We start from the raw sequence: 25,974 nt of genomic DNA, 5'->3' as shown, positions 1-25,974 counted from the left end.
TTTGGTTCCTCGTTTCCTAGAAATGCCTAACGTAGCTGTGATGGAGTTCACTAGTTCTCTAGTATAATCTTTCTAGGTCATGCCTCATACCTGTTCGCTCATATGTAGCCATGTAGTTTTTGATGAACATCCTCTTGAGATTATCCCAAGATCCGATGGTGTTCGGCCCAAACTTGTGAGCTAGTTCATGGCAGTAGGTTTGAGCATGACAGGCAAATAATTTGCCATTATGTCGGTGCTTCCTCCAGCAGCACCCATAATAATGGTGTAACTTGTAAGCCATTGCTCAGGGTTGGCTTGGCCATCATAGGGTTCAACCCCAACGTTCTTGAAGCCAATAGGCCACTGGACAGCCCATAATCTTGCTATAAAAGCACATGGTCCCTTGAAATCACTAGCGACAGTGGCATTACTAGCAGTTGGAAGGATGGCATTACTAGTGGTAGGCTAGGCAGCGTTGTCGGCCGGAGCATCAACAGCTAGCAAAAGAGCATCATTGGGGTTGCCCCATTTGGCATCATACTCCTATTGGCATGCAACCTCTTGTTCATCTCAATAGTTGTGGTTTCTCTTGATACAGTTGCAAGCGTCGTAGAGATTGTTGAGGTGCTGACGAACGTCGCCACCGGGTTGATTGACCTCTTCATTAGCGTTTCTCGGATTGGGCTGAGCTAGGTGGGGAGCATGATACCCCAGTAGACTAGGGTTGACGGTGTAATTGCCATGCGAGCCCATCTGGATGTACTGACCATCGCCTTGGAGCGATTTAGGCATTGATAGGAGAAGTGACTCCCTCCCACATGATGAGAGTGGGCGGAGCAGCGGTGATTCATCGTGGTGAAGTGAAGGGAGCCAGGTCTCTATGGAAGTCATTGACTTGAACTTGGGCTGCTTTAAGCAACATGGTGACCTTGGCAATCTCTAGTGTCTGCTAGAGCCTAGATAGCTCAATGGCAGCCACAGCGAGGTTAGCGCTTCGTGTCTGCTGAATGTCATGGCCATCGACTTGGAGGAACTCATGATCAAGATTATGAGCGACTCATAGATTCCTTTGCTAGTCAGCCTTATTCCTGCTGGTGGCAGTGGCGTTTGCTTCATCTACACGGCGCTTGGTGCAGTCAATGTTTCTATTTTCCTGAGCAATGCACTAGGAGTTGGTCTCGTTGTCCTGGATGGCTCTATCATGGTTGACCATGAAGATTTCTCCACCAAAGCGCCTAGGGGCGATGGTGGAGCTATCAACAGTACCTATATAACCCTCTAATTCTGACCCAAGGTGCTCTTCCAAGATGGGGAGCAGGGAGTCATTGTCAAGCTAACGAATGTGCAACATGTTGACTGCTGGTGCAAACTGGTCGGCTTTAGGTAGATCAGGCTTGGTGAGCTTATAGATATGACCGATCTGGTCGGCGAAGCGGTCTCGCATGGCTTCCTAGTAGACAGTGGTCGTGTTGGTTAGCTCAAAAGGATGGGCGACCATGACATCTTTTGCCAGGGGCTCTCGATCAGCCTTAGGCAGATCGGATCTAGTGAGTGGTCGGCATTGAACTGTGCGCGCCTACAGAGTAGCCGTGATGATCAGATGTTGATCTTGCCTCCTCGGATGGCTTAAGCAAGCAAGGCGCTTAGCACTGGTTGCTTGGTGGTGCTGAAGTAGTGGAAATTTGTCGCTTGCGGTAGATCGATCTAAGACCGACTCCATAAGAGACAGATAATCGGCTAAGCCCTTGTCGACCTGATCGATAGATGCGATTAGATTGTCTTGAACGATGGGCTTCCTCGGTCGACGAGGCACCGAACAGCGAGCTCTTGGCGAGGAAGATGACCCTGGGCAGATCCTGAGATCGGACTTGCTAGCGCAAGTGTTGGCATGATTGGCATAGGATTACCTTGCATCAGCTCAATGATCTCCCCATCGTCGTTGGTGTTGTTGACCTAGGAGATGGATCCGACCGTGAAGGACTAACTGGGATTGGGGGAGAACAGAGAGCTTGAAAGACATACCATCTGGCTCACCATGGGATCAGCACGCATAACCCTACCTGGCGAGCCAACTGTCGATGGAATATCATCGATAGTCCACCGAGGGGTATACCTACGATGGTAGATTATATGGAGAGGTGCGCGTGAATAGGAACTAGATGGCAATAGAGACACAAGATTTAGACATGTTCAGGCCGTCAGCTTGACATAATACCCTAATCTTGTATTATGTTGGTTTGTATTGCTGGTTGTATGAGATTGAATATGTTTCAAGGGAGTCCTCTACCCACCTTATATAGATGAGGGGTAGGGTCATAGGTCGGTTAGATCTAAGTCTAATTGGGCAAGCAATAATCTTTACAAGGAATCTGATATTCGGCATATCCTAACAGATTGATCGCTATCTTCAGGATATCGCCTTGTTGTCTTGCGATGCATGCCAAGAAGTGTCATGCGCCACAAGTCTTCATCTTATGGGCTGGACTGCCCTTGATGGTGCGCCCTAAATCCCTTGCCATGGGTACCTAGGGTTATTCCCCCCACATAGTCTCTCTAGTAGCTTGTGTGACATAGTTGTTCTAGCTAAACCCGCTATTAGAATTATGTAGGAACACTTGCTTTGAAGTGAATAGGCTAGGCAAGTAGTGGATATTGGGATTGTCTCTTACACTTATCACCTTGCCTAGCATTGTTGTCTTTGTAAAAAATATAATAGGCTATTCAACCCCTCTAGCCATCCATAGATCCTTTCACACGGTCCATCAACGCTAAGCCCTCTAGCTTGCCCTTCACTCCGATAACCTGTTTCTTCCTAGCCAAGCCTTGCCTTGATCTTCACCTATATGGGACTATGCCATGTATCATATTCAACGAGCTCCTCCATCCTTTACTAGTTGAGCACTTGCATCAAATGCACAAGCCATCTCTCCTACATGGCTTCTATATCTTGCTCAACCTATTGTGTGTGGATTAAGTATCTGTTCATCTCGCATAAAATACTTTAGTCCACCTAAGGTTGTCACTCAATTACCAAAACCAAACCAGAACTTTTACATGTTCAAACACCTTTTTATTTAACATAGTTTGGAAGCTCAAATATCTATTTTAAATTATTTTATTTTGAAATTCAAATTTTTTATTTTTTAATGACTTTAGATGAAGAAAGATCTACACCAAAGCTCCACTAGTAAAAATATAAATTGTTTTGATATAAGAAACCAACGGTTATGGGCCCCACGAGGTAAAACCTCCACTAAAACCACCTAAGGGGTAGATTGTAGAGCAAACAATTTTTTGATAAATAAGGGGATACAATACCTAGTTTCTTTGGTTAGACGGTGGAGTAGCGACACTAATAAGGCCCTGTTTGACAAGGTTTTAGCTCTGGCTTCTTATGGTTCCTTGCAAGAAGTCCTACCAAACACCCATAGAAAAAATGGCTCCTCGCAAGGAGTAAAGAGGAGTCGAAGCCGTTTCTGTATAGAGGAGCTGGAGTTAGAAACACTGGTTTCTCCCAGCTACTTCTCACGAACCCAATACAAATTATTACAAAACTACCACTGCAGCTGTTTTTTAAACATTTTCCAAAACGGCTTCAACTCCACTAGATAACTACTCTACATGAGGAGTTAGAGTTGGAGTCTTTTTAGGAGGAGCCAAAACCCTACCAAATGAGGCTTAAATATCTTAGGGTTATAACTTTTTCAAACAAAATAAAGAAATTGTCTCTCTCAAATGATAAAAGTGTACCCTCTCTATCCCAAAATATAAGTTATTCTAACTTTTCTGGAGAGTCAAAGTATCTCAAATTTAACTAAATTTATATAATAAAATAATAACATTTATTATACCAAATAAATATCATTAGATTCTTTATTAATTATATTTTTATAGTATATCTATTTAAAGTCATAAATCTTTGTAATTTTCTATAATTTTGATCAAATTTGAGATGCTTTGACTCTCTGAAATTAATTATAATTTAGGATGGAGGGAGTAAAATTTTTAGAAGAGTTTGTCATTGCAGAACAAGTGTCATTGCGAAATGGCAATAAGTCTCTCACAACTAAAAAGAGTAAAGAGTGGACAAATTTTGGTGTGACAATCAAACGTCGCTACGTCATCCTGTCTCCGTGCGATCCCATGCGCGCCTCGCTCCGCTCCCTTGTGACTTGCGAGCGGCCTCTGCAAACCGACGCCTGCGCTCACCTCCCCTCCGTGAGGCAGGCCACCTATAGCCTATGTGGCTCCTCGGACGTGCGACCGCTCCGGGTGACAGACAGGTAGGGGCGCAGCCACGCAGGGCGTCTCCACCACCGCCATCCGCACTCTCCTCCATCCTCCCCACCATCGCCACCCCCGGCCCTCGCAATGCCTCCAACGACAGCGGCCATGATCTCCATCGCCGCCTCGATCCCTACCGCCCCTGTGCCATCGCTGAGTCCCATCGATGATGATCCCCACCGCTGTCGTGGTCGTGGAGGCCGGCCGGGCGGCAATGGAAGTCGGCAGGCTGCGTGTGCATCTCTCCCCGATCTGACTCATGTATTTTTCGGGCCCTTCACCGGTGATGAGCCCCGTGGCAGCGGAAGCCGGCAGGGCATGAGGAGCACCACCAGGTGTGCCAATCCCTTCTCTTCCCTTCCTGCTGTGCGAAACCGACCACCCAAACCCTACCTTAAGCTAATTGGCTATTTGTATTCGGATCTGATCTAATTACATGTATTATGCCTGCTAACTTGGATCCCTTTCAAAGGTTATCATCCGTACATGTGCACAGCCATGTCCTTTACTGGATCTGTGCCTGCAGATCTATGTTCTTGCACTGAACCGAGAACTTCTGCTCTTCATCCCCACCACCTTGGTGATATCTTTATTTTTAATATTTGTCATGTGCACTATGTTGCAGGTTAAGCAAATAGTTACTGTTTAATGTTTGGAAGCAAAGTTGGAAGCCATCCATGCTCCTGTTGTAGGTACCTCCCCGATCTTCTCTCCCTCTGTGTAATGTGTGGAAGGATTGGAATGGGTTATGACTAATATTTATTTCAGTTTATATTCTATTCGGTAGACTGTCTATGATTTGGCTCTTCCGGCATGGATGGCCAGGACGATGTTAGCATGAGTTAAAACATATTATTTTATCTTTTAACTTTGTACACCTTTTGGTTAATTGCCCAAGATACCTTTGTGTTTACAAACACGGAAGAAGTTTTTGTAATTCAGTGCATTGGAAATAAAAGAAGTCACATGTTTTCATGTATTTTCATATGTCCTCTTGGCGGCTTATGAATCTACATCTCATAGCCTTTCATTTAGCAAAGTTCTCCAGATATTATATTAGTTTTAGTGATTCAGTGATAAGATTCATAGGCTGCCTTTCATTTAGCAAAGGTGTCCAGTTATTACCTGATCCGTCCGCCCTTTGGTACTTATGCTGAAGTCTAAAGCAAGCATAGCAGATAAAAGTTCTTGCACTGAACCGAGAACTTCAGCTCTACATGTTTTTTTCTGATGGAATTTCTTTTGCACTTTGTGTTCAGTTGGACATTAGCCTAAGGAGCTGCACCAGATAAAGTAAGGGATTATGTTATATTAGTTTAAAGGGATTGCCTCTAGAAAGGTGAGGAAATAATGTAAGGTCAATGGACAGTAATGTGCTAGGCATATTATTTAACGAGAACATAAACAGTTTAGTCTTGCAATATGTCGGTGTTTTGGGTTCGGCGGGTCCTCAACCGACTAGTGAAAGTGTACTACGTGCCCCTAATCCTGGATGGTGATGCAAAGAGACACAAGGTTTATACTGGTTCAGGCAATAGGGGCCCTACGTACAGTCTGAGAGAGCGATCTTGTATTCCTTGCACCGAGGTGCTTGTAGTAAGGGCTTACAAGCTGAGCGAGAGAGGGAGCTAGTCCTAGGTCTCTGCGTGGAGTGGCGTGGGTTGCTTGAGATGTTGATCTCTTGCAGTGAGGAAGCGTGTGTTATAGAGCGTTGTGCGTTGCTTGCCCGTGTGTCTCCCCTCTCTAGAAGCGGCCCCGGTCACTCCCTTTTATAGTTGAAGGGAGGCACGGGGGCGGTACATGGATTTGCTACGTGGCATTTTGTGAGCAGAGGTGGTATGTCCAAGCCCTGCAGCTCGTTACTGTGGCGGCATGGTCGGTGGAGCGGCCTTGTCCTCGGTGCACTGGAGCGACGCGCCGGTCACGCCTGATGCTGTGCCACGTGGGAGCTCCTGTGGTGGCATGCGTGCCTTCTTTTGTTGGAGGCGTGCTGGTCACTGTATGTTTGACTGGCGTGGAGAGCCGAGGCTGGGTAGAAGCGACGGTGCGGGTGGGCTAATTTTGAGGCTACAGGAGCTTGGCCCTGTGCACGACGTGGGGGCTCCTGCAGCTTGACGCAGGGTATGGCGCGTACTGCAGACGACGTGCCGGTCCCAGAGTGCTGACAACATAGAGAGCCGAGGCCCAGTCGGTGCAGAGGTTGAACCATTGTGGGGGGGCTCGGCGAGCGCGAGTCCCGATGCTACAGGAGCCCGAAAGCGGGTAGCCGAGGCTCGGAAGGAGCAGTTGGTTTTGTACGTCGATTCTGAGGCTATAGGGACCCGGACTTGCCTTTCCACACCGTGCTGTCCTTGGAGCAGGGGTTAGGCAGTACAGTGCAGCACGGGTGTCAGCCGTGGGCACAGTGCCGAGCACAACGGCCGGTAACCCCTGCCCTATCTTGTCCCGGACGGCATGGCGTTGATGTGACTCTTGTCTCGTCGGCCACTCCGCTGCATCGTGCCATCGTTCGGCTGATGTCGTGGGGGTGGTTGGACGCGTTAGTTGGATATGATGTCCCATCAGAGAAGTCGGTCAAGGTGGTGGTGACGGGGTTGATGCCAAGCCAGCCTCGAGCGAGTCGGTAGCTAGGTGCTCATCCAAGGCCTCGTGTCGCGGGGCCTCGAGCGAGTCGGAGAATTGGTACCTTGTCTGAGGCCTTGCACGCGGGGCCTCGGGCAAGTCAGAGAATCGGTACCTCATCCGAGGCCTTGCGCGCGGGGCCTTGGGCGAGTCGAAGAATCGGTACCTCATCCGAGGCCTTGCGCGCGGGGCTTCGAGCGAGTCAAAGAATCGGTACCTCGTCCGAGGCCTTGCACGCGGGGCTTCGGGCGAGTCGGAGAATTGGTACCTCGTCTGAGGCCTTGCGTGCGGGGCCTCGGGCGAGTCGGAGAATTGGTACCTTGTCCGAGGCCTTGTGGTTTTGTTCTGGGCCGAGCCCGCTTCGAGTGAGCCCGGATACTGTTCGAGGTGGGCCGGGTGGTCTAGTCGGGCCTCGGATAAGGTGGGGGTTTGCCGGTGGTCGTCTCTTGGCTTCGATATTTACATGGTCTAAGCGATTTTTTCGGTTCTTGCTTAGGGGACCCCTTTTTATGGTACCCGACAGTAGCCCCCGAGCCTCGGGGAGAGTGTGAGCGCTCTCCCTAAGGTTTTGACGAGACTTGGCTGGTGGCAGCTCCTGGCGGGATGGTGTTTCATACTCGAGGCTTCAGGGGGTGCGCGTGAGCGCACCCGCCGGGTGTAGCCCCTGAGGCCCTAGAGGAGTGGATTTATTCCTCTAGGGGCTTCTTTCCTATTGAGTGAGGGGTTTTATTGCATTTGCCGAGCCCCTGGGTGCGAGTTCAGGTCGCTGGGCCTTGGCTTGGTTGCAGGAAGAGCCCTCGAGCCTCTGCTCAGAGCAAGAGGGCGATCAGGAGTTTCCTTATCTTTTTTATGCGACCCTCACGCATCCTTTTCATTCGGAAGGAGGGGTTGCCGGGCCTCGGCTTGGTTGTAGGAAGAGCCCCCGAGCCTCTGCTCGGAGCAAGAGGGCGATCAGGAGTTTCCCTATCTTTTTTGTGCAGCCCTCACGCATCCTTTTCGTTCAGAAGGAGGGGTTGCCGGGCCTCGACTTGGTTGCAGGAAGAGCCCCTGAGCCTCTGCTCGGAGCAAGAGGGCGATCAGGAGTTTCCCTATCTTTTTTGTGTGTCCCTCGCGCATCCTTTTCGTTCGGAAGGAGGGGTTGTCGGGCCTCGGCTTGGTTGCAGGAAGAGCCCCCGAGCCTCTGCTCGGAGCAAGAGGACGATCAGGAGTTTCCCTGTCTTTTTTGTGTGGCCCTCGCGCATCCTTTTTGTTTGGAAGGAGGGGTGGAGTATGCCAGGCTACCCTCGGTGGGCAAGCAGCGACACCTCCGGTGAGTTATTACCGGGTAAGTCCGAGTGGAGGCCCGTGCCCCATTCGATAGGGGTCGGCTAGCGGTCCAGAGACGCACTCCAAAAGTACCAGAGGGCTTCTCTAGTGGGTCCCAGGGCCATTCGATTGGCCCTGGGGGCTCGGTGCCTCCCTACGGTGGGATCCCATTCAGAGACCTCCCTGCCGGTCTTGGACATGACTTAGGGCATCCCAAGCAATTGCTTGCTTGGGCCTCAGCCATGTACGGGCTCGCCCATAGTCATCCCTAACTCTATTTGTCCTGGGGCGGCTGTCGAGACTCTCGGGGGCCTAGCCTTCGAACCCCTAGACCGTAATGGGCTCGGTGCCTAGTTCCTTAGTCTGAAAGGAATCGGGTGGGGGATATTCCCTTCCCATCGACTGGCGACGGTGGGTGCGCCTTTTGAGGCAGTTCCTCGGGGAGACGGAACGGCGCCTGCCGTTGCTGTGGTCGAATGTGATGTGACGTCTGCGGATGGGATGTTACTGTGTGCGCGTAGTTAATAAGGAAAAGGTGGATGCGTGGGCGGTTTGGTCGGATCCGGATTAACTGTGCTGGATCTAAGGGAAACTTTCCTAGTTTCATCGCCCATCCATTTTGCCCTCTTTCCTCCCTCATAAATACGTGATGAGCCACGCCCCGCCCCTCCTTACCTTACCTGCGTTCACCCTTTCTGCCCTTGAGCGGTTGCTAAGAATAGAGGAAGAGAGCGCCGGGGAGGAGAAGGGAGAAGGGGGAGGAAAGGAGAGAGAGAGAGAGAGAGAGATAGCGAGAGCACGCCTTACCGTCGTAGCCACATTTTCCACCACACCCATGGTCAGCGGCGCTGTTGTCCTCTAGGCAGATCCTTGGGGTTCGTCTGATGTGTCCACGGCAACGCTGCAATCGCTCGTCGACGATGGTCTCCTTCGCCCAGTCATCGACCCCAATAGACTAGAGTGGATTGCTCTGGGGGAGGAGTCGGAGCCAAGGCCACGCGATGGCTACATCGTGAGCTTCGTGTCCTTCCATGAGCATGGCCTCGGCTTGCCGGTGGACCGGTTCATGCGGGTGCTCCCACATTACTACAACGTGGAGCTCCACAACTTCAACCCCAACTCCATCGCGTAGGTGGCCATCTTCGTCGCCATCTACGAGGGGTACCTGGGCATCGCTCCCCACTAGGAGCTGTGGCTCCACTTCTTTCGGACGGGGCTTAACACCAAGCCGGCGGGTACGATGGGCACATGGAAGGCATTGAGGGCCGGCGGCTGCACTCTCTAAGTGTGCTAAGACAGGCAACCCTTGTACATCCTGGCCCAGCTCACGTCGTCCAACCGCCGCTGGTACAATAGCTGGTTCTACCTCCACAATGATGACGGCGGGCTTCCCCCCTATATCGGGCGAGTCGTGGAGAGCTAGCCAAAGAGGTGGAGGTACGGCGTCCCGTTGGCTGATCAGTCCAAGCTACAGCCGCTCCTGAAGGCGCTGGAGAGGCTGCGCAGCCGCGGCCTTACAGTGGCCGTGGTCATGGCGGCCTTCCACCACTGGAGGGTGCTACCGCTGATGGCTTGGCGGCAGCGCCTGTTCAAGATGACACCGGGTGAGCTGATCAATGGCATCTGGTTGTCTGCCGTCACCCTTTCCGATGAGGAGATTCTATGTCGGGTGAGAGAGACAGTGGAGGGGCGGTAGAGGAGCAGTGATCTGACCCCATTCCCGATGTGCCCATCATAGGGGTACATCTCTCTAGTGAGTCACGCGTCGCTGTGGCCCTCGAGGCCTCCTTGCTCCTTACGTTTTCAATCTGTTCCCTTATTTGCGTTTGCCATTCCTATAGGGGATGAGAGATGTGCGAGCCTCCCCACCACCCGTTCCCGAGGACGCAGAGCGGCGGGTGGAGAATAGGGCACACGTTGAGGCGTACAAGGAGCGGAAGGACGCCGAGGAGGCAAGGTGCAAGAGGAAGAGCCTCGAGCACGACGAACTAGAGAAACATCACCGGCAACAGAGGCACGACGGTCTCTCGGAGGAGCCATCTCCGTCATCGTCGTTGATGGATTCTTCGAGCGATGACGACGAGAGCGAGGCGGAGCGAGGTCCCCTAGACCATCTCCCTAATGTTAGGGAGATGGCGCCCGAGGCATTGGTGAGCGGCCTGGCATCTCCAGGAGGAGGAGGAGAGGATGCCTTGGGGCTGGCGATCGCCCACCCCGAGGCCAAAGCGCACCGTTAGCCCGATGGGCACGACGGTGGAGGTGGAGCGGGCGATGGTAGGGGCGACCCAACCGCCTTCGTAGAGGGTCGAAGAGGCGTTGGAGTCTGGCGAGGGCCGGCCAGTATCGGCGGACACGGGGGCTGTGCCACCGCTGCCGCCACCACCATTGTCGAGGACGAGGGACACGGTGCGGAAGCTATTGCTTCCTTGTTCGAGGTAAGTGTTTTGTCAGTAGAGTTTGCAGCATCTCCCACTCGTTCTTTGGTCATACGCAGACCTCGTGAGTGTTTTGTCTTCAGCCGGAAGCATCAGGCGGAAGCGCCCACCCTAGTGCTAATTAAGGCACTCAAGGTGAGCACCAGCTCCACCGCCCGATGGGTGGTGGACGCATAGGCCGCCATACAGCGTGGTGCGGCATCGACTAGGGCTGACCCAAAGGAGCCGGTCACCTAAGGAGAGACTACCGAGGCGGCCATGAAGCAGGCGGGGGAGGAGGCGCTAATGCCCCGTGAGGCCGAGGCCCTCAAGTCAGGTGAAGCCAAGGCGCCTTCAATTGCTGAGGCCACCGAGGGCGAGGTCGAGGCCCCTAGGACCTCCGAGGCCGAGGTGGCAGAGGTTGGGGCTTCCAGGGCTTCCGAAGCTGAGGTGGCGGATGCTGGGGCTCCCGGGACCACTGAGGCCGAGGTGGCAGAGGCTGGCCTAGGCGCGACGGAGCCGGCGGCCTAGGATGCAGAGACGGAGGTGGGGCAAGCTTCGGTACCACCCCCAGTCCAAGACCCGCCGCCGTCGCAAGAGAGCGCCTAGGAGGTGGAGGTTCATTCGATCTCCTCTAACGATACTTCCTAGGGGAAGGAGGTGGTGGACACCGAGGCAGCTAGCACCATGGAGCAGCCAGCTCTGACTTCTGGCCAGGGAAGCTCGGCCCTCATCCAGGTACAACCCGAGCCCCACGGGTGGGATAGCCCGCGTGTCTTATGGCAGAGCTAGGATGACCCTGAGGGGGAACCTCTATTAACCCTCGAGGACATGGACAAGGGGAGGCACTGGGGCTCCTTCAAGCAATTCCATCGGCTGGCAGAGCGATCGCTGTGGACAACGATGTCCGTCGTGGCCAACAACCTGCCCGGCGTTGCCTAGGTACGTGCTTTCTTTTCTCGTGTTGTGTCGTCTTTTTCCTGAGTTTTCTTGCAGTGCTTAACATTTGTTCTGCCTATCCAGGAGCTCGAGGCCCGGTCCCTCGAGAAGTCAATGTTCCTTCGGTGGGAGAGGGACGTCTGGGACCAACTCCGGTAGCAGAAAGACCTGCTCGCTAATGCTAATGAGCTTCTGTTGGCGCGGAGCACGGAGGTAGAGGACCTTCGCCTTCGTTGTACTGACATGAAGGCCGAGGCGGCCACGGCCCAGGAGCAGGCCGTCCCTTTGGCGGCACGGATCAAGGAGCTAGAGGAGGAGCTGACTCGGGTGGCCGGTGAGCGGGACACCTTCAGGTCCCGGGCCAAACAAGAGGTGGCCTCTGCCAAGGCCATGGCCAAGCAGCTGGAGGTGGAGCAGGGCGCGCACCTACTGACGAAAGGTGCCCTGGTGGAGGCTATCAAGGTGGCCGAGGCCTCTTAGGTCGAGGCCTTAGCTTGGAAAGAAAAGGCTGAGGGTGAGTCCTGTTGAGCCGTGCCCCTTGTTTTATTTGTTCTTATTGCGTTCGACCCCTAACTCCCTGATGTGATGTAGAGCTAGAGAGGGAGGCTTCCAGGGCGACCGAGGCCTCTTGGGTCGAGGTCCAAAACTAGAGGGAGAAAGCCGAGGGTAAGTCTCATAGGCTTGTGCCCCTGTTCGGCTTATTTTCTTTCGTGCTTAACCCTATCCCGCTTGTCTTGGCACAGGGTTGAAGAAGGAGGCCTCCCGGGCAGCTGAGGCCTTCGTCGTAGTGTAGGTGGTGCTCGAGGCCGACATCCAGGAGCACAATGCACTGCAGAGCGCCATCCATACCGCCTATGAGGCCCTGGAGGTCAGGGATCGAGTCAGGCAGCTTCCTCAGGAGTCGCTTGATCACGTTGAGCGGCTGAGTCCATGAGCGGCTCTAGGGGGCGCTGCATACGGGCGTCAAGTGCGCCCTGGCCGTTGTCTCCTCGCACTACACTAGCATCAACCTCGAGGCCGTCAGCGATGGTTACGTCATGGCTGATGATGACGAGAAGGCCGAGGAGGAGGTCATGAAGCTGGTGGAGGCGGCTGAGGCCCCTAGCATGGCACTGGCTAGGTTGTTCGAAGAGGAGGTGGTTCCTCCTACGCCGACGCTGGCGACCCTGAGTTTTGACCTGGGCCAAAGGGGCCATGTAAATAGATTAGGACTTTTATCATTGTACCATGACACTTATGGCCGTCGAGGCCTTTTAAAGTACTCGTGCGTATATGCTTTTTAATCATTTTTATTGTATTTCTGAGCCTCTACCCTCTGTCTCGTCTTTGAACATATCTCTTGCAAAAACTTCCTTAGAGCCTAAGCTGCCTTTTGGGCAAAAGGTGGTGAGGGAGTTGTCGTAGCCCAGAGGCATAGGCCGTCTCGCGGCTCGGTCGGCCTTTTAGCCCTGAGACAGACTTTCGGTCCTTAGGTTTTTTACAATCGATTTGTTAGAGTACGCGAGAGAGCTTGGCGTAGAAATTTTTTCGAAAAACGACTAAAAACAGTGTCTGGGACTTAGGGGGGTCCCCCCTTCTAGCCCCTGAGGGAGGCTCGGTTCTACAGAGGCAGAGCCGAGTCTTGTTCGAGCCCTGCGGTGGGCACCTCTATAGAGGTAGAGCCGAGTCTCCCTTATAGTGTTATCGTAATGCTGATCCCCCATCGATGGGCTAGGGGGTTTCTCAAAAAATTAGAACAACTAAAGAATGCTTCTTTATTGTATTTCGAGAAACAATGTATACAATGCTTGGAAATTTAAGGGTAGAAGCGACGTAGTTGTTCTATGTTCCAAGCGTTGGTGAGGATTTTGCCCTTCTCATTGGCTAGCTTGTAGGTCCCGGGCTTTAGCACTTGGGTGACGATGTATGGCCCTTCCCATGGCGGGGTCAGCTTGTGGCGGCCCTTATTGCTCTGCCTCAGTCTCAACACCAGGTCGCCCACTTTCAGGTCTTGGCTTTGAATGCGCCGAGCTTGATAGTGTCATAGGGCTTGCTGGTACTTGGTCGAGTGTAGCAGCGCAATGTCTTGGGCTTCCTCTAGTTGGTCAAGGGTGTCCTCGCGGGTAGTGCGGTTGCTTTGCTCGTTGTAGGCCTGTAGCCTCGAGGAACCATACTCCAAGTCAGTGGGGAGGATGGCCTCGGCTCCATAGACCAAGAAGAATGGTGTGAACCCCGTGGCTCGGCTCGGAGTGTTCCTCAGGCTCCAGATGACCGACGGGAGTTCGGCAAGCAATTTCTTGCCAAATTTCTTCAACCGGTTGTATATTCTTGGCTTGAGGCCTAGTAGGATCATGCCGTTGGCACGTTCTACTTGGCCATTTGTCCTAGGGTGTCCTACGGCCGACCAAGCCACACAGATGTGGTGGTCGTCGCAGAACGTCAGGAACTTGTGGCCGGTGAATTGTGTCCCATTATTAGTGATGATGGTGTTTGGAACCCCAAACCTGTGGATGATATCAGTGCCTAGACAATTTCCAAGTCACCGACGCTGGGCAACTCGGTGCATTGCTTAGAGAAGCATCGGATGAAGTCCCGGAGAGACTCGTCCGGCCTCTAGCGACAACTCTTGAGGTCCCAGGAGTTCCCAGGGCGCACGTATGTGCCCTGGAAATTCCCAACGAAGACCTTTACCAAGTCACGCCAGTTGTTGATCTGCAAGGGAGGGAGGTGTTCGAGCCAGGCTCACGCTGAGTCTGATAGGAACAAGGGGAGGTTGCGGATGATGAGCAAATCATCGTCCGCGCCGCCTAGCTGACAAGCCAGGCGGTAATCGGCCAGCCATAGCTCAGGGTTGGTCTCGCCGCTGTACTTTGAGAGGTTGGCCGGTTGCTGAAACCGGGCCAGGAAGTGGGCACCGTGGATGGCCTTGCTGAAGACTTAAGGGCCAGGTGGCCCAGGAGAAGGACTGCGGTCCTCCCCACTATCGTAGTGACCACCTCGGTGCGGGTGGTAGCCTCAGGCGGACCCATCGTTGTCATGGCACCGTCGCCTGCTGACCACATCGTGGTCGCCTTGTGCCTCACGTTGGTCGCTAAGGCGGTCGTGCACCGAGGGGGCCTTGTTGGCTGTCGGTGCCCGAGCTGGCTCGGGATGAACCGAGGCCTCTCTATCCTGCCGAGGTGGTGCCACGGGTAGTTCCGAGGCGCCCCTGCACCGTCGAGAGGCAGAACTTTCAGCCTGCTGTACCGCGGCGGTCTCGAGGAGGTCTCGGAGCTCGCCATGGACCCATCGCCCCTCCGAGGTAGAGGGCTCGGGAATTGTCCGGAGTAGCATCGCTGCTGCCGTGACATTCTGGCTAGCACGATTGAAGATAGGGGGTTGCTCGCCCCCTTCATTGTTGTTGATGCAGTGGTTGACGTCGCGAGCCCTCCGCCGGGCTGCTCCGCCATCACCGCGACCCCGCTGCTCTTACTCGAGAGTGTCTCGAAGCTGCTGCAAAAGGAGTCGGTCTTGTTTGACCTTGGCCTGAAGCTCACGGAGCTGCTCCAGGTCTAGGCATCGAAGTTCCTCGGGGGCAAGGTTCTTGTTTCGCGCTACCCGGGGCTCGACGCGTGGAGGTGTGGCATCGCCTACCCCCTCGTGGGGCGGGGAGTGATTGCCTGCCCCTTTGTCCTCATCGCTCGCGCTCGGCACCCCGAGCTCGATGTTGAAGCACTCACGAGTGGGATCATAAGTGTCTTCGTCATCGGAGTTGGAGTAGCCGAAGCAGTAGTCGCTCATGGCTATGAAGCGACGCATGGCTTCAGGGTCGCGAAGCCCGGAGAAGTCTGCTCCAGCCCACGCCTCGTCCTCCTCCGAGGAGTCAGCGTGGGTGTAGGTTGGGCTTGTGGCGATGAGGTCAAGGGCAAAACGTTGGTAGGCGGTGGCATTGCCCAACCCGAAGGGGTACGGGGATGATGTCATCGCCGGGCTCCGCTCCGCCGGAGTCGACTCCTCGGGAGGTGGCGGGGAAGAGCTTGATGATGGGGCGTTGCTACGCGCCACCGGCATCTTTCCCATGCCCAGGCTTAAGCTAGACAAGTCCCCAGCAAGGGACTCTGTACCAATAGCCAGGTATGGGATACTGGCGGAGCGCGGTGCGTCGCCCTGAGCTCGTGCGGTGTTGGGGTGGTCCCGCCCGCGTCGTGCCTGGCGAGCGTGACAAGAGCGGCGGCCTGGGCGCCGCCTACGCCTAGGCTACTGGTGCGTAATGTCGTTGTTGGTCGATGGGGCTCTGGGTGGGAGGAGTACCATATCGTACTCATATCCTAGAGACATGAACTCTAGGCTCCCAAAATAGATCACCGTGCCGAGACGTAGTGGTCGCACGGGGTCTGCCATCCGGAACTTGTTGGGATGACTAAGCTGACATGCAGTATGCCCCTACCTGGCGCGCCAACTGTCGGTGTTTTGGGTCCGGCGGGTCCTCAACTGACTAGTGAAGTGTACTGCGTGCCCTTAATTCCGGATGGTGATGCAAAGAGACACAAGGTATATACTGGTTCAGGCAATAGGTGCCCTACGTCTAGTCTGAGAGAGCGATCTTATATTCCTTGCACCGAGGTGCTTGTAGTAGGGGCTTACAAGCTGAGCGAGAGAGGGAGCTAGTCCTAGGTCTCTGCGTGGAGTGGTGTGGGTTGCTTGAGATGTTGATCTCTTGTAGTGAGGAAGCATGTGTTACAGAGCATTGTGCGTTGCTTGCCCGTGTGTCTCCCCTCTCTAGAAGTGGCCCTGGTCACTCCCTTTTATAGTCGAAGGGAGGCACGGGGGGCGGTACATGGATTTGCTACGTGGCGTTTTGTGAGCAGAGGCGGTATGTCCGAGCCCTGCAGCTCGTCACTGTGGCGGCATGGTCGGTGGAGCGGCCTTGTCCTCGGCACACTGGAGCGACACGCCGGTCACGCCTGATCCTATGCGACGTGGGAGCTCCTGTGGTGGCATGCGCGCCTTCTTCTGTTGGAGGCGTGCTAGTCACTGTATGTTTGACCAACGCGGAGAGCCGAGGCTGCGTAGAAGCGACGGCGCGGGTGCGTTGATTCCGAGGCTACAGGAGCTTGGCCCTGTGCACGACGTGGGGGCTCCTGCAGCTTGACGCAGGGCATGGCGCGTACTGTAGATGACGTGTCGGTCCCAGAGTGCTAACAACATAGAGAGCCGAGGCCCAGTCGGTGCCGAGGCTAAACCATTGTGGGGGGCTCGGTGGGCGCGAGTCCCGAGGCTACAGGAGCCCAGAAGCGGGTAGTCGAGGCTCGGAAGGAGCAGTTGGTTTTGTACGTCGATTCCGAGGCTACAGGGACCCGGACTTGACTTTCCACGTCGCGCTATCCTTGGAGCAGGGGTTAGGCAGCATGGGTGTCAGCCGTGGGCATAGTGCCGAGCACAGCGGCCGGTAACCCCTGCCCCGTCCTGTCCCGGACGGCATGGCGTCGATGTGACTCCTGTCTCGTCGGCCACTCCGCTGCATCGTGCCGTCGTTCGGCTGACGTCGCGGGAGTGGTTGGACGCGTTAGTTGGATATGATGTCCCATCAGAGAAGTCGGTCAAGGCGGCGGTGACGGGGTTGATGCCGAGCCGGCCTCAAGCGAGTCGGTAGCTGGGTGCTCGTCCGAGGCCTCGTGGCACGGGGCCTCGGGCGAGTTGGAGAATTGGTACCTCGTCCGAGGCCTTGCGCACGGGGCCTCGGGCGAGTCGGAGAATCAGTACCTCGTCCGAGGCCTTGCGCGCGGGGCTTCGGGCGAGTCGGAAAATCGGTACCTCGTCCGAGGCCTTGCGCGCGGGGCCTCGGGCGAGTCAGAGAATCGGTACCTCGTCCGAGGCCTTGCGCGCGGGGCCTCGGGCGAGTCAGAGAATCGGTACCTCGTCCGAGGCCTCGCGGTTTCGTTCTGGGCCGAGCCCGCTTCGGGTGAGCCCGGATACTGTTCGAGGTGGACCAGGTGGTCTAGGCGGGCCTCGGATAAGGTGAGGGTTTGCCGGTGGTCGTCTCTTGGCTTCGATATTTACAAGGTCTAAGCGATTTTTTCGGTTCTTGCTTAGGGGACGCTTTTTTATGATACCCGACACAATACATTATGTTGTCCAGTCCAACACTCATATCGTGTGTTTAATAGACAATGCTTATGTTGCACTACATTAAGGAGAGAAAAATAGGTGACTGGGTCATCTCTAAAATTGCCATCCCTTGTCTTGTTTTCGTATTGTCCCCCATTGTTGGTCATATACCTCCTAATAATTAGTTCACATTTCGATAGTTGTTTAATTAAAAGATTTGCTATCTGAGAATACAAACGGTTCGCTCCAGTTTTATCAAAGTAGGCAGACTGCAGTCGACATTTATTATTTTGTCTCCTGTGAAATAATTTCTCACCATTCTGATCACGCTGTCCATGGTCAGTTTTTTCCTGACATCATTTTCGTCATGTTGTTTTTTACTGTAAGTGTTAACATTAAGGTCATAAAAAGTTTTAAATGATACACTTTAGCTTGAACAAAATTGCTCTGATGTTTTCTTTAAGTTCAAGGATGAAACAAGAAAATCCCATTATTGTGTTTGTGGTTATATCTTCTTACTTCATTTTCTCTGTTAATGTAGATTCACCATACTTTCTTGTTTCTGGCGCCAACGCCGTACATTCTCTTGCCCCCGCACGCCTTCATAAACATCGTGCACCCGGAGGCCTCGTGCCGCGCCGCCAGGTCCGTCCTGCTCAGGTCTTCGTTGGGCCCTTCGCCATCGCCAGGTCGTAACCTAGCACTTTGCCGGTGAGGAGAACCACCAGGTGTGCCAACCCCTTCTCTTCCCTTCGTGCTGTGCGAAACGGAGAACCCAAACCCTGAAACTAATTAGCTATTTGTCTTTGGATCTGATCTAATTACATGATCCTACATGTATTATGCCTGCTAACTTTGATCCCTTTCAAAGACGCTGCACAGCCACCACGACACCTGATCCGCGGCACCAATCTATGAAGGGGGGCCTGCTTGTGTTGCCGCACGTCCACGACGCTCACCAGAGGCCAGAGCTGCAGGCATCGCCAGGTCTGTAGTTTGCAGAGTCAGGCACTGAGTTGCCATTTGCAATTTGCTATAGAAGAGTACTACTGTTTTTTGTGGCTTAATGCAATTTGTGCTACGGTTTTCACGCGCTTCAGCCAAATTAAGGTTTCAAAAAATTCGGTCCAGGCATAAGTTATCTGAAAATTATCAGTGTTCTAATTTATCACTTCTGTAGGTTCAAATTTAGACATATGTAAAAGTAGTGCCAAGCAGGTTAACCAATTTGCTTTCTGAGCACTATACTGCAAATGTAACCGAACTTGTTTTGTTGTCGGATATACCTTTGCATGCACCCCCATATCGAGCTCTCGTAGGTTGTACCAATTCAATCCACAGGGACGTTTGTTAACTGAATCTCTATATTGCTATGATTCTATATCTTTTTAGAGAATTATAATTTTTTGGTCAAATTTGAGCTATCTCAAAATTGATGTCATCAGCCATATGTAACATGTGCAAACTTATTCCTTTTGGGAAAACAATTTCATGAGGTTTTTATCCATTTATGTCTATGCATAATTCACTTATGCCTACATTCCTCTCTTGTCTTGTTTATGCAGACTGACAAGTCCTTGGTAATATTCACTTAACGTATTCTTCAATTTTTAATCTGTGCAGACCACTCTTCGTAAATACAGATCTCAAGCTTGTGCAGGTGCGTATTGAAACTTGACACTATTATATAAACATCTTTCAAATTCTTGATATATGACCAGTCATATGTGTGTGTTTGACCATCAACGATAGGCTTAGCTCTTTTAATCATGATGCCTTTTCACTGAATATTCCTATTAACTGAATGTGTGTGTGACCTTCTCACTGAATGTATAAGTATGCCTCATCTTACAGTAATCGCAACTTCACATATGTAGGAACACCTCTGTTTTAAGTTTCTTTTACCAGAGTGCGGCATGGTTATGCACAATCTTATTTAGGTTATGGTAGAGTCAAAAACTGAGTTTAAGTAATTTTATTCATTTGCCTGAAACTGCGCCTTTCTCATTCCTGTATGGGCTAGGTTGTTGTATATATATGTGCAAATTAGTTACTGGATCAATCTTAGATTTGTCATGGCTGCACATTTGATGAATTAGTGGATGTCTTGAGTTTTCCTAGATAAACAGAAGAACATCAGCTACTTAAAAGCATATCGGAGAAAGAAAGCTCATCCATCAGTTACTTAACGATATGGTCTGGTAGAGAAAACTCAGAGTTGTTTTTTCCTATGCTTACCTGTTTCTGAATCCACTATGCAGTAGCAGATAAGTTTGATGAGGTTCAGGTGCTTAGGAACATCCAGTAATTGGACAACAAGGCACTGCTTGTGCACTTGAAATAAGATTTTTTTAATAGGAAAAAACCACGAATTATTACTGTTCATAACCCTAGCTGATCTTGTAGTATCTTTCTGACACTACAAAATGTTTAGTGCACAAGCAATTAGATTCCCTTGATATAACCCCATTTCTGCTGCCACAGTGTCAGAGTTACTGTAGTTAGAGCATTCCCTTGATACAACCACCTTTCTGTTGCTTGTTGTAGTTTCAGAGTTACTGTAATATGCTAATTACAGTATGTGCTTGACGTATTCATTGTCCAATGTCAAGGCTGCGAGAATATCCTTAGTTCTGGAAGAAAACAACTTCAACCAGTCTTGTGCACTACTTTTGCTTCTGACAGTTTACTTCCAGTGTGGGGTTCCTTGCAAAACTGAGTAGGATATTAGTATGGTTTTGTCATAGGTCATGTCAGCCTGAACATATGGAAATAAAATATTTTCTGCAACCAGAACATATAAAATATTTGTATGATTTTGCACATTCTCAAATAGCCTGAAATATTTGTATGATTTTGTCGTCAGTTGCTGCTGTCAAATGAAATAGCAAGCAGCTGCATTAGGATGGTTTCACACTATTATTTTACATAACCGGGCTTTTTGGAATTCGACCATTATGAAAACTGGGCTTCGGTGATTTGTCATCCCGCAACGGGGCTTCGCCAGATTGCTATTATAAAACGCGACCCATCTGCCAGAATGCCATCCGAGAGCTTTGGAACCCTTTTCTTCTTCTTCTGCCCCTGTCCGTTTCCTCTTTCGGTCTCCGGTGCTCGCACAGACAGAACGGAGGGGCGCAGAAACGGATCGGCTGCTGCTGCTTCGCTGAGCACCGAGCGAGGCACCCCCACAACGAGCACCCCCCATCCACGGTAAGCCCCCCCCCCCCCCCCCCCCCCCACAGCGAGCACCCACCCCCACCCACGGCGAGCTGCCCCCCCCACGGCGAGCCCACCCAGTGCCCCCACGCCCCTAGCGCCCAGCGCCCCCACCCACGGCGAGCGGCCCCCCACGGCAAGCCCACCCATGGTGATTTGCTAGGGTAACAAAGAGCAATCAAAATCCCCATGGACTGTAGATGGAGTGATCTTATTCGGTATGATTCCTCTTTCTTGCAGTGTTTGTATTCCCGTAACTCAGTTTGGGAAGCCAATACAGTGACCTTGCCAAAAAAATTTCCAATTTCTCTAGGCTCGATGCGGAGCCTGAGGTTAGTGTAGATGCAGTAGAACAAATTGGAGATGTTGGTAGCAATGATAAGCCTATAGAACATGAAACATGTGATGTCCTTGCAGTTCACAGGCTGTAGAATGTTATGGAGGTGTTGATTGGGACAGACTGCAAATTGCTGATACAGTTGATGAAGAGGGTGAGGGTGTGCTAGATATAATTGATGAGGATCAGTTGTTCTGTCTTTTAGGTTAGAGAACTGATGATGATCAGCATGATAGGCCTAGTGAGACTGAGGCTCAGGCTGCTGCTAAGAGGGACAGCCCAGCTAGAAATAGAACTGCTGACATTGACATTGACACAACTGGTGCTGCAATTCCTGTTGATGATCATGTACCAGGGGAAAGACTCTATGCTTATGATCCTAACAAGGCTTGTATGGATATTGGCACCGTGTATCCAAACATGAAGGAGTTTAGACTGGCTATGAAGCAATTTGCAATAAATGAGGAGTTTGAACTGCACTTGGTCAAAATAGATAAGAAGAGATACATTGCTGATTGCAATGCAGATGATTGCCCTTGGCATATTAATGGGCAAACACAACCTGATGGGATAACCGTCAAGGTGTATAACTTTTATTTACTTTATGTCACCATTTTTTTTGTTGTAAATATCTAATATTTTGGCTATTGGCTTGTTGCAGGTTATAGCTTTGATTGCTCTGCATACCTATACTTCTAGCACAAGGAGGAGGACCACCACTCCATCAAGTGCTTGGGTGGCATCAAAGGCCATTCATCACCTCATGAAGGATTCCACCATAGGCACCAAAAACATGCAGAAACTGCTACAAGATGAGCACAAGTGTCAGATTCACTATGACACCGTATGGAAGGGAAGACAAATTGCCTTGGAGGAGTTGTTTGGCAGCTGGCAACAGAACTTCGAAATGTTCTTCAATTGGAGGGCAGAGGTACATAAGGCCACTTGCTTTTGGGTTCATAGATGGTGAGACAATAGATAACTAGACATGGTTTATGAGTCAGCTACATAAGGCCATAGGACACCTACCAGTACTTACTATTTGCACTGATGCATGTAAAGGGTTAGAAAAAGCAGTAAAAGATGTGTTCCCTCAAGCTGAACATAGAGAATGTTTTAGGCATTTAATACAGAATTTTATTAAAAGATTTGGGGGAGATATTTTTTCAAAGATGTATCCTGCAGCAAGAACATATAGGCCTCAAGTATTCAGATATTTCTTGAACCAAATTGTATAGTGGCAGCACACTGGAAAACCTTGTCAGCATGCCTTGGTCCTCATAACAGCACAACAAAGTTCTAAAGTTAAGATGAAAGACTTTGTTCATGATTATTACTCAGTGGAAAGGTTCAAGAATGCTTATAAGAGACTGATAGAGCCACTTCCAGATAAGACCCAGTGGCCTAAAGTTGTGCTTGAATTTGCAGTTCACGCCCCTTTAGCTAAAAGACCTGCTGGAAAGCCCAGAAAACTGAGAATCAAAGGATGTCGGGAGGGGGGGAGTGGTGGCATGAGCAAAAAAGATGCAAAGGATGCTGCCAATCAGGCCGATAAGGATGCAGAAATTGAAGCTGCTAAGGGAAAGAGGCAACTAATTGCAGGGAAAAGGAAGTGCAAGCGGTGCGGTGAACTAGGTCATGGAGAAACTAGCTACAAGTGCAAGCTAAATGGGACAAAGAAAAGATAACATCTTTTATTCTTCATTTTATTGATTGAATGCACCATGTTGTTTTATTGATTGATTGCAGGCAACTAATATTTTTTTCTCCCTGCAAGAAAAGAAAGCCCAGGAAAAATACTACTAAATATGGGCCAAATGCTAAAGTCCCAACAAAAAGGGCAAAGAAGCAAGACAAGGAGCCTGAAAACCCTATTGTGCAACCTGAGAATGCAACTGTGGAAGCTGAGAATGCAATTGTGCAAGCTGAGAATGCAACTGTGCAAGTCTTGAATGAAACTGCTATAGTCCCATTTGTTGCAGAAGATTCAATTGTAGTAACCAGCCCCACCAAACCGAATAATGAAGCAATCTTGCAAGACAGCCCAATTAGGCTGACAAGAAGGTAAACACAACCATGTATACTTCCTGAAACTTGATTGTATAGTTACTTAATTTTCTTCCTTTTTTTCAGCCGCTTGGCATTGTTGATTGGAGAAGGCGCAGATGGCCAACCTACTGAGACTGATGGGTCTCCTAGCACTACTCAAGGAACACCAAGAAAGAAGAGAACGACACCGAAGAAGTTGGTCCCAAGGAAAAAAAAACTGAGAAGCTATCATTTTCGTAACCTGTGTGTTTCTGAAACTGTGTCTTGTATGAAACTTGAAGAACCTGTGTCCTATATGAGTTGTATGTGTTACTGAAACTTGTGTGTCCTGTATGAGTTGTATGTGTTACTGAAACTTGAAGAACTTGTGTCCTGTATGAAACTACTACTGCACTGGAATATATGAAAAATCTGTGCTTTATGTTGGTGGAAAATCTGAAACTTGATGAATGACAGATAAATAACAGAAAAATCTATGCTTTATGTTGGTGGAAAAACTGAGAAACTTGATTGTATGCAGCTTAGTTGTATTCTGGGCTTTATTCTGAAACTTGATGAAAATCTGAAACTTGATGAATGACAGAGAAATGACAGAAAAATCTGGGCTTTAGCTGTTTGTGGTTTCCTGCACCTGGTTGCAACTGGTGAAGATTGGTTGCACTTCTCATCTTTATCTGTTCTTCTGACCTGCAGAGGGAATCACTGATTCACAGAGATGGGAAATAATTTGCAAGCTTCACACAGCATCGCAGAAACCAATCATTCACGGTAATCTCAAAACAAATAACAATATGCTTGACGCTGATTTGCAGCCCAGGATATCAGACTTCGACAGAACAGAGAATCTCATTTATTTACCAAATACACTTCGATAGACAAAATTTCATACATCAAGTGCTACATTCTGTTCATCTGACAGTTTACTACTACTGCAAACTTGATACATTGGCACACAAAATTGCTAATGTATACAAGTACACAAGATTCACTCACTCTTGACAATTGCATACAAATTGCTAATTAACAAAGTCCACAAACAAAAATCAAACATTTCAGCAGCATTACTATCTCCCTTAAGCTGCTTAAGTTGTTCTTCCTGGCTTGATTCTCCACAATTCGCCTTGTTTTCGACAATTAGGACTTGTTGCGGCAACTTAGTAGACTCGAAAACAGATTGATAATCTAAAGACACCAATTTATTGTCAACCAAGTATTGCTCATACCCCTCTTCCCACTCCCAAAATGGACAACCAGCACCTTCTCTCTGTCGCCAAATAAAGGGAAACCAATGAAATCAACTCAATCATCAAATCACACAAATACATCACACAAAATTTACAGCTAACTATTCTCACCGTTCGAGTTGGACAAATGTAGAACCGACGGCCGTAGTTCTTGTCCGTCTTCGCTGTCAAGACCTTGAGAAACCGGCACTTACAGCACTCGCAATGAACAAGAGGGAGTTCATTGTTTGAAATCCTTCGGCTTCGAGGTACTGAGTACCTGCTGTTCTCCATGGCCGACCTTGGAGGCGTTGTTGCCATGTTGTACTCCATGGCCCGCGTGGGGGAGGGCGGCGGGGGGCGCTGGGTGGGCTCGCCGTGGGGGGTAGCTCGCCGTGGGTGGGGGTGGGTGCTCGCTGTGGTGGGGGTGGACGCGGGGGCTCGCCGTGGATGGGGGGGTGCTCGCCATGGGGGTGCCTCGCTCGGTGCTCGGCGAAGCAGCAGCAACCGATCCATTTCTACGCCCCTCCGTTCCGTCTGTGCGAGCACCGGAGACCGAAAGAGGAAACGGACAGGGGCAAAAGAGGAAGAAAAGGGTTCCAAAGCTCTCGGATGGCATTCTAGCGAATGGGTCGCGTTTCATAATGGCAATCTGGCGAAGCCCCGTTGCGGGATGGCAAATCACCGAAGCCCAGTTTTCATAATGGTCGAATTCCAAAATGCACTACATAACCATATTCAAGCGCGTGTATAGAGGCTAAAACACATAGTTCCTCAAGTTGTCCCTTCCACTGGAGCCCACCAACTTGGAATAACACAGTCCAACACAAGAGATATATATAAGCCAATAGTTTGACATTGTTTTGACAGATTTTATTTTCTATGATTGGCAATGCAGAGATCATTAGACTTTGCTTAACAAGTAAAACGGCAAGCAGCAGAATGCCTTGCCTGATCTAGCCCTGATGTTTCATTTGCAGGTGATTTAACCTTACATGCTCAGTGTCATTTTCTCAGGTGTCCCTTGCACTGGAACCCTGGTACAACACTTCGATCAGTGGTCTATGACATATTGCTCTCAGATTCTCACTACGATCAATCAAAAATAATATCAGCACTTAAATTGACGTAAAGGGCAAATGAGTTAGCGTAGATAAATGTTTACAATGCTAGAAAGAAGCATAGATAAAAAGCTGCTTGACCTCGTGCTACCTTTTGCAGCGACGATGATGGTGCTATCCTAATTTTTAGTAGTACATAGGAGCACATAACCTTATTAGTTAGTGCTTGTAACCTTGTACTATTATTCTGCTACTTTGTAGAATTAGTTTGTTAGTACAAAGTGTACTACTCTCTGATCGTTATGCAATTGGCATGTTATAGTTCTTATTTTTGATAACTCATATGCTATACTGACTATGAAGTGCTTTCGCTCTAGAACTGGTGGTTGTCGGTTCCTAAGTCTTTATTCAGCACATTTGCTTTTTTTTTTTGTATCTTTCCGTCAGAAAAGCGGAAGCATAAATTGTTAGCT

At 50.5% G+C, this 25,974-nt stretch overlaps 1 protein-coding gene across 7 annotated transcripts; it reads left to right on the top strand.

Moving 5' to 3' along the window:
- The first annotated feature begins 4,494 nt into the window (after positions 1 to 4,494).
- Positions 4,495 to 25,626, top strand: LOC136521000 (uncharacterized). 7 transcript variants are annotated; one of them, XR_010775470.1, is made up of 8 exons: positions 4,498 to 4,601; positions 4,739 to 4,958; positions 5,526 to 5,605; positions 18,154 to 18,340; positions 18,484 to 18,599; positions 19,236 to 19,272; positions 21,830 to 23,232; positions 23,302 to 23,615. XR_010775470.1 is itself a non-coding variant. In XM_066514715.1 (4 exons), exons 1-3 carry the CDS (start codon positions 21,562 to 21,564, stop codon positions 22,609 to 22,611), a joined length of 474 nt encoding a protein of 157 aa, XP_066370812.1. In that variant the 5' UTR covers positions 21,015 to 21,561; the 3' UTR covers positions 22,612 to 23,232; positions 23,302 to 23,615. The 7 variants fall into 7 exon arrangements, 1 of the variants encoding a protein (XP_066370812.1); XR_010775471.1 differs by having other exon boundaries at positions 4,495 to 4,958; positions 18,495 to 18,599; XR_010775469.1 differs by having other exon boundaries at positions 4,495 to 4,958.
- Positions 25,627 to 25,974: the final 348 nt, after the last annotated feature.

Source organism: Miscanthus floridulus, chromosome 18 (assembly GCF_019320115.1).
Source record: "Miscanthus floridulus cultivar M001 chromosome 18, ASM1932011v1, whole genome shotgun sequence".
NCBI lineage: Eukaryota > Viridiplantae > Streptophyta > Magnoliopsida > Poales > Poaceae > Miscanthus > Miscanthus floridulus.
This window is presented reverse-complemented; position numbering and strand designations above follow the sequence as displayed.

What these genes read in the sequence shown, in the direction of transcription:
- LOC136521000 (XM_066514715.1), top strand. Translation starts at nt 21,562, where the DNA reads ATGGATATTGGCACCGTGTATCCAAACATGAAGGAGTTTAGACTGGCT. An exon ending in CTGATGGGATAACCGTCAAG is followed by an intron (nt 21,751 to 21,829) that starts GTGTATAACTTT and finishes GGCTTGTTGCAG; the next exon opens with GTTATAGCTTTGATTGCTCT.